This window comes from Pygoscelis adeliae, unplaced genomic scaffold, assembly GCF_000699105.1.
Source record: "Pygoscelis adeliae isolate BGI_AS28 unplaced genomic scaffold, ASM69910v1 Scaffold129, whole genome shotgun sequence".
NCBI lineage: Eukaryota > Metazoa > Chordata > Aves > Sphenisciformes > Spheniscidae > Pygoscelis > Pygoscelis adeliae.
In genome coordinates, this window is record NW_008825431.1 from 434,651 (window position 1) to 442,371 (window position 7,721).

The 7,721-nt window shown below is 52.7% G+C and overlaps 1 protein-coding gene across 1 annotated transcript in view; it reads left to right on the forward strand.

Moving 5' to 3' along the window:
• Nucleotides 1-7,688, forward strand: part of MEST — an 8,476-nt gene extending 788 nt beyond the window's left edge. The window contains exons 2-11 of the mRNA XM_009331004.1: nt 20-99; nt 550-627; nt 1,049-1,185; nt 1,535-1,593; nt 1,864-1,904; nt 2,290-2,360; nt 2,925-3,026; nt 4,787-4,863; nt 5,429-5,492; nt 5,976-7,688. Of these exons, the coding sequence (XP_009329279.1) occupies nt 20-99; nt 550-627; nt 1,049-1,185; nt 1,535-1,593; nt 1,864-1,904; nt 2,290-2,360; nt 2,925-3,026; nt 4,787-4,863; nt 5,429-5,492; nt 5,976-6,093 (827 nt within the window). The 3' untranslated portion in view covers nt 6,094-7,688. The remainder of the gene's footprint in view (nt 1-19; nt 100-549; nt 628-1,048; nt 1,186-1,534; nt 1,594-1,863; nt 1,905-2,289; nt 2,361-2,924; nt 3,027-4,786; nt 4,864-5,428; nt 5,493-5,975) is intronic.
• The last annotated feature ends 33 nt before the right edge of the window (nt 7,689-7,721 follow it).

A 7,721-nucleotide genomic window follows, 5' to 3' on the forward strand; every position in this document is an offset into this window, starting at 1 on the left:
TGTCCCGTTCCCTCCTCAGATTCGACCGGTGCCGTCGGCAGCTCCGACGTCGTCGTCCTCCTGCACGGCTTCCCAACCTCCCGCTACGACTGGTGCAAGGTGAGGGGAGCGAGTGCACGGGGGGGGGTCGGATGCCAACAGCAAACCCCATGGTTTCTCCCTCCCGGGGACGAGCAGACAGACACGGGTGGTGGCTCAGCGCAGGGTGGGCAACGCTCCGGAGGAGCTTCTGCTGGGGGTACCACCGCGCTCCGGGATATCAGCCCTGTTCCTCTCCCGATGCCTTGCAGAGGAGCCAAGCTCTTTTCACGTCGCCCTTTCCCACACTCCAGCCCAAAGGGAGGAAAAGACCCACAACTATTTCTTGGCATTTTGGGGGGATGGTCTTGCTGTTTATTGGGAAATTTCAACCTCCTGCAGTTTTCTTGGAGTTGGAAGGTGCTGTCTGGGGGAGCGGAGGGCAGCGTGGCCGTCCGCGGCTGCGCATCGCCGCAGTCTTTTCCTCTCTCTGCTCCCGTCAGCCGTTTTTTTGATGCATTTCTCTTCCAGATCTGGGAAGGGCTGACCCAGCGGTTTCACCGGGTGATTGCTCTGGATTTCGTAGGATTCGGTTTCAGCGACAAGCCTGTAAGTAGCCTGGGAAGAGGATTTTTGCAGTTGCTTTTGGCCCAGAGGTTGTTCTGCCGTGCCAGAATCCCTGGAAAATTGGCATTTGCAGTCCGGTTTCTTCTCCCATTTACATCTGGAAAATGAATAAGATTGTAATAGAGGAAAGGATGGGGAAGGTTTGTGGTGGAGATCAGCTCTGTCACCTTTACTTGGGTTTGACGCGACTCCAAAGCACGCCTTGACCCCTCTGGGGCATGGACAGTGCTCCTGTGGGCTTGTGGACCTAGCTGCTGGCCCAGGACATCCCGACTGCTCTGTCCAGGGTCGCAAACTACTGGTTTCCACCCCATCTTCCTCCATTTGGGTGTTTATTCTGGAGTTTGTGGGCTCATGGTGGGTCAGGCTCTCACTGCGTCTCCTCTCCCGCTTTGCTTCGCAGAGGCCCCACCGCTACTCCATCTTTGAGCAAGCCAGCATCGTCGAGGGGCTGGTGCGTCACCTCGGCCTCCGCCACCAGAGGATCAATCTCCTGTCCCACGATTACGGGGATACGGTTGCACAGGAGCTGCTCCACAGGTCACTGCAACCACTGATGCGCTGGCTGCTCTTTGTTGTCCCCGTCAAGATGATTTCCAGCAGATAAGTGGAAGGACGTAGCGCAGAACCCCCTTTCCCCTGTACCTACAGCTGTAACAAAGGCTGGGAGGCCTCAGGGCACATCCACGGTGGGCAGATCTGAGGCTCCCATCGATAAAATCCCAGCTGCTAGGACATTTAACTTCCCTCCTGAGCTCCTTCTCAACAAGCCAGGGACAGCAGGGGAGCAGAGACGATACGACTCTGTTAATTTGACCTGCTGGTCGGTCACTTCTTGGAGCCTGGAGAGGTCTAGTTGTGTTTCACCACCTTCTCTTCTGTCCCCCAGGTATGAGCACAATAAAACTGGAAGCATCTTGATCAACAGCCTCTGTTTATCCAACGGAGGTAAGGTTTGCCTGGCGTGGTGGCACGGGGTGGGCTGAAAGGGTTGGGGATCCATGGGACGGGATGGCCTTCCCGTCTCCATCACCCCAGGGAAAGCACCACCGGAACCCCAAGCACATTGCGATTAAGGTGCTGTAATTAACCGGGAGCATCAGTCCTCGGGCTGCATTTGCGGTGCCTTTCGTGGCACCACAAAGAAGGGGAGAGACCGGGAGATGCGGAGCAGAACACTTGCAGCATTACAAACTCTGTTCTTTGACATCCTTCCAGGGATTTTCCCCGAAACGCACTACCCCCGGTTCATCCAGAAGGTGAGCTGCTACCCTCTCTAGTCGTACTGAATCGCCCCTCAAGCAGACGTCTGGCTCTGTGAGTTTGGGGTTTTACCTGGCTCAGATGCCTGCTGCTTTTCCCGCTTCGGTAATGGCACCTGGGCTGCTCACAGGCATCGTTAGAGGCGGTGGGGAGAAGCAGGGGCTGTCAGGATGCGGCTCATCTTATCCAAACATCCCGGCTAATCACCCCTTGACGCGCCGATGTCTCACTGTTGAGAGCTCACGTCCATCTCGGCATTACCAAGGGTCGGGAAAACTGCCGCGATACGGGGAGCCGGGGGAAAAGCCCTCCGGGGAGGCAGGATTTACCCATCTGTACGATACCAAGTGGTACTGTCTCTTTTTTTTCCTTCTGCCCAAGATCCTCAAGGACGGGGGTTTGCTGTCTCCCATCATCACGCGGCTAATGAACTTCTTTTTCTTCTCCAGAGGGTGAGTCGGGTCTCCGTGCTGCCTGGCACAGTCCGTACGGGGGGTGTGGGCCAAGCGGGGAGGCGGCCAACGTAGGAATTAGCCTAGCGGGTATTTGGCAGGTGAGCGGATCCCCCGGCACCGTCCCAGGAGAGATTTGCCCCTGGATTTGAATGACCTTGATCCTCCAGGCCGTTTCCTCTCCAGGTTGGCAAAGCACTTCAGCCTAATAATAAACCACACGGCTTTCCACTGTACACGGAAATCCTTCTCTCCCACGAATATTGGACTTGCGCGCGTTACAGAGGCAATGAAAACCCTAACCACACTCTACGTACGGTGCGCAATCAGATATATATTTTTATCAGATATTGCAAACCTCCTTTTTTTCCAAAAAAGCCCTTTGGACTGGCTGCTAAGTCCAACGCTGGGTGCCTTTGGGGGATGACTTGCAGCGCTGCGCTGGCACCCACGTATTTCACAGTGGAAGCTGGAAGCGCTCGACTGTTTTTTGCCCTCGGCTAGTTTTTGAGCCGTCCGGTAACACGGCTGCTGCCGCGCCGCTCTGAACTCTTTTTTTTTCAGGCTCGGGGCAGTCTTCGGGCCCTACACGCAGCCTTCGCAGGCAGAGTACTGGGACATGTGGACGGCGGTGCGGACCAATGACGGCAATCTCGTTGTTGACAGGTACGTCGCCGTTAATTGCTGCACGAGCTTAGTTTTACACCCGCGGCGTCCCTCTGTTTGCAGGCAGAGCCACGCAGCGGCTCGGAGGTTACCGGACCACATCCAGGTCCTGGACGTTGGCTCGCCGGAGCCTCCAGCTGCTTCCGTTGGGGTCTGGGATCATCGTTGCCCCCCAAAAAAGAGCTGGGGTGTGATGTAGGAGCAGGGATTCCCGCTGGGATGATGCAAGGCAGGTAAATGACATCTGGAGTCAGGAGGATCTGAGCCTGCACGTGGTGGGAGGAGGACAACGCTGGACATGTACAATATGGGTTTTTTTTCTTCTTTGGCAATTAGGGGCTTGAATTTGTGGGGTTTTGTTAACAGGTGGAGCTAAATCTGGTTTTCTCCAGTTTGGGACTTTTGGAAGGACCTTGGGCTCACGGTTGTGAGTTCAGTGTCCCCGTTCAGTGGGGCCTGTGTGCGTCCTTCTCCCCCAGCGTGTAAACTCCTCTCTCTTCCCGCTGGGTACAATCTCTGGCCAAATCACAAAACACAGTAAGGACCAAATAGCTCGGCCTCTCCAAAGGACGCCTGCTCATTGCCTCTTATAACGAGGGACGCTCGCCCAAGCCCAGCAATGGATACGTCTGACACGCTGCCCACTTGGCAAGTCCCGTCATGGCAAATTTTTGCAATGTCACCTTTGCTGGCAGCGCAGCTGTGATGGGAAGCTCAGTGCCCAAGTATCTCCATCCTTTAAATGTCGTGTGTCAGAGTATTGGTATGTTTATTTAGTGTAGCTTCCCATCGTTGGAAGGCTTTTTATAACCCAACTGACTTGAACCTGATGTTTAAATTGTGAGCCTCAGCCCCTGAGAGCTCTGCTGAAGCAAGGAGTCACCCCGAGTCGCTGGCTGGGATGACGAGACAAGCTGAGGAGCCTTTAGCAGTTCAGATTTTCACTGCAAGGCCTGACCAGTGCAATTTATCTTCTCCTGCATTCCTCCACACTCAGTAGTTCAGTGTTGACTCCGCTTCTGTGGGGCACTGAAATGGTTTCGGAGCCGCTGCAATGCCCGTGAGCCGAGCGTGGGAGCACTCAGGCGGCGCTGCCCCTGCGTTGGCTTTCAGCAGACCGATTTCTGCCCCGACATTTTGTAGGATCCAATTGCAAACCCGCTTTTTGTCCTGCTGCCCAAGCGAAGCAGCATCGAGTTTGTTAAGGGGGCTTGGGGGTAACCAACCTTTCGGTGCTCGTTTGCCGGCTGCCTGCAGCCTGCTGTGACTTACTGCGCCGCCTGGCGTAAGGGTTATGATGGTTCACCCCCTTGAACAACCCAGTGGCATTTGACTGGGCGCAGAGGACCCAAATTTGCTTCCATCTCAGTCGGGAAGGATTCAAACTCCATCTTCCTATCTCCCCAGACTACGGGCTGTTTCCCCCTTCCTAAATGAACTTGCGTTATCCTCCAGTGGGACTCTTGGAGCACAGAGCTGGCAGGGGCGAGACCTGGAGTCAGGGTCCCAACCTCAGTTGCACTTCTATTTGCTAACTGTCTAAATAAAAAAAAACCCAAAACCACCTTGGGCAGTTCGCTAAGCTCGGGGATGGTCAGCAGACCGATTTTGTGCTGCTGCTGCCCCAAGGAGGCGGTCCGTGGGAGATGCAGATTCCACCTCGGTCTCATTGCACAGGCATACGTTGCCCTGAGAGCAATTTCCAGGCTGTGCAGCACCTCGAGGCATTGTCTGCTGCGTAACAACAGGTTTCTCTTCAGTATTTTGCAGTACATAAACCAGAGGAAGAAGCACAGAGACCGCTGGGTTGGGGCTTTGATGTCCACCTCTGTCCCACGTGAGTAGGAATCCATTTTCTTTGATTTACCGGTCGGGATGTTGGGAATCGCCGCCCTTGCCTGCAGGCACTGGAGGCCGGTGCTGGCTCCTTCCACTAAGCGCTGGAGCCTCTCGTTATCCTGATGAGGACGACGACGTGGCTCAAATCTGCTTTGTGCAAGGGGTAGCAAACTTCCCTGCTCCAGTTTAAGGCTCGGTTACAGCGGAGGGCTGTGAGCTTGTTAAGAGGAAAAGGAGTTTGTTCCGCTCTCCTTTAGAGGCTGGTTCACAGCCTCCGGTTTCTCCAGCTGCTGCCCCAGGGAAGCCGAGGTGCTTTTCAAGCTCAAGAGAAGTTGCAACCGCTCAAGGAAAGGTTTGATGTTTGCAGGAGGAGGGTTGGAGGCCGAGCTTGACCCCAGGGCAGAGAAGCAGGAGCCCTTTCGGCAGCTGGTTTACTCAGTGCTCTGCTGAAAGCTTCCCAAGCTCTGTGCTGGGGGGGGGGAAGGTGTCTGCAGCAGGCCTCCCTGGCTTGGTTTAGGGATGTCCTTGGGTACAGAAGCTCTGTCTGTGCTCCTCTCTTGCAGTGCATCTAATCTATGGGCCCCTGGACCCCGTGAATCCGCACCCAGAGTTTCTTCAGCTTTACAAGTAAGACAATACCCGCCACAAAGCGGGAATACGCAACCGGGGTTCCATTTCGAGGGAGATTTTGTCTCCGACTTTTCCTTCAATTCCCTTTTCATGGAGGCTGTTTTTAAATTCCTACCTGTAACCTGCACAGCCACGTGATTCAGTTGGAGCCTTCTGCGGTTTGGAAATTGCTTCCCCTTTTTAGGCATCAGAGTCACAATTCTCAGTCAAATCAATCATGCATTTTCAAACCACATCAGACAGAGGTAAGATTTATTGACGGAGGTAGTCGTCTCCTCCAAACTAACCTGAAGTAAATCCAGCACTTGGAAGAGTGGTCAACTGTAGCTGCTACAGGCTTTTTTGTCCCAAAACCATGTTATGGGCAGAATCCCAGCTGTGCCAAGAGGGTACTGTCCTCCTCACCGGTAGCATCTGGCTGGCTGCGGGCCGAGCCTGCTGCAGTTCCTGTGCGTAAGCCTTCCTGCATTCTTCCAACAGGAAGGTGCTTCCCATGTCCACGGTGTCTGTGCTGGACGACCACATTAGCCACTATCCACAGCTGGAGGATCCGACAGGCTTCCTGAACGCTTATCTGAACTTCATCAACTCCTTCTGAGCTGCTGCAGCTCAGTTCTCGCTCTCTGTTTATGAGTCAGGCTTTGGGGGCAGGAAGAAACCTTGATTTTATCTCCAGGTCCAACACTTTGCACTAACACCCTAATCTTTGGCAGCCAAACTGCTGCATTTATGCAGTTAAATCCTTTGAGCACCGGAAAAAGATGAGCCTGCAGGGAGGCATGGACTAAACTGTCAGCCTAAGTAGAGGTACAGGAGGCTGACAGCTCTTCCCTCTTCCCTCAGCCCTGCGCTCACCTTGCTTCTTGACAGAATATCTCTGTATTTAGGGCCAGGAGGGCTCAAGGGAGAACAGGGGCACCTGAGGGGAGGCAGAGCACGTATGTCAGCTCAAGAGTCCTTACTCGCCTTCATTGCTAGGCTATGCTGCGTGCCACAGGTAGGCAGGACCGCTAGCAGCCAGGGGTCGATGCACGTATTCCCAAGGTGGATGCTGGTCTGTTTTGAGTTGTGTGCACGCAGTTTAAATTATATCCCTCTGCTAAGTGTCATAAACTTGGCCAGCTTGTCAGGACTGAAGAATTTGAAACTGAGTTTGCCTACGCTAAATACAGCAGGAGAGCTGGATCTGTAATCCCCCAAAGTATAGGCAATAATGCTCTGCACGCATAAAGGGGCATTTAAGCATTGTAATTATGTCTTCAGTAATCTCTTTTTAACGGCCAGTTACCCAAAGGCAAGCTCTAAACCTCAAGTTTTTACCACATCCCTTGTTTCTCTGACTTTCAGTTCAACAAGCAGAGCCACTGACTGACACTACACCCCTGGGACTATCTCAGGAGCTTCCCCGAAGCTCGGCTGTAGCACGCAGTTCTACCAGGGCAGGCTCGTACCTGTTTCACTAGAGCAAGCTGAATATGCAATACTGGCACTAGGAAAAGCCAAGGTGTCCTTCTGAGCAATAGCTATTCCAGCCACCGGGATCTGGGACAGGTGTTTAAGTTAGCATTAAAACAGTATTCCTTCCTTCCTTCCTTCCTCACCCTGACTTGATAACTAAAGAAACACCAATTCATCAGCAGAAAGACACAGAACTTCCCTCACAAGGACGTCACCGCAAGGTCCCTCCTTCCCTCTCTCTTCCCAGCTTTTGATACAAGATGTTTCACATCTTCGAGCCCAGGAAAAGGCTGCACTGTCGTTTGGTATTAGCTGGCATAAGGCTCAGAGAATTGAATATGCCTTGATAGGTGAGGTTTAATCTCTCTCTCTGTACATTGATTTTTCTGTGCGGAACAGAGGAGACCATCATCAACAAATTGTAAATTTACAGGTTGGTAGGCTCTGCAGGTTTTGTGTGGTTTTTAACGGCTTATGTTTGAAATTTAATAGCATCCCCTTAGGAATAAGGGGCTTCTGCTGAGTAAACAGCCATTATGGGCTACTTTTTCTGTACTGAAGCAGACAGAATTAGAACAAGAAATTTCTATTTTATTAACAGTAATTCATATGAATTCCACCACTTGGACCAGTGTTTATTTTCTGTTAATAAAAATCAGTTTTGACAAAAGTCTGATTCCATTTTCTTACCACCCGCATCTTTTATCTTCCCTGCTCTACTGCAAGTGGCCAGAGATGCAATAAGTTAGGCAGGAATGTGTAAGTGAC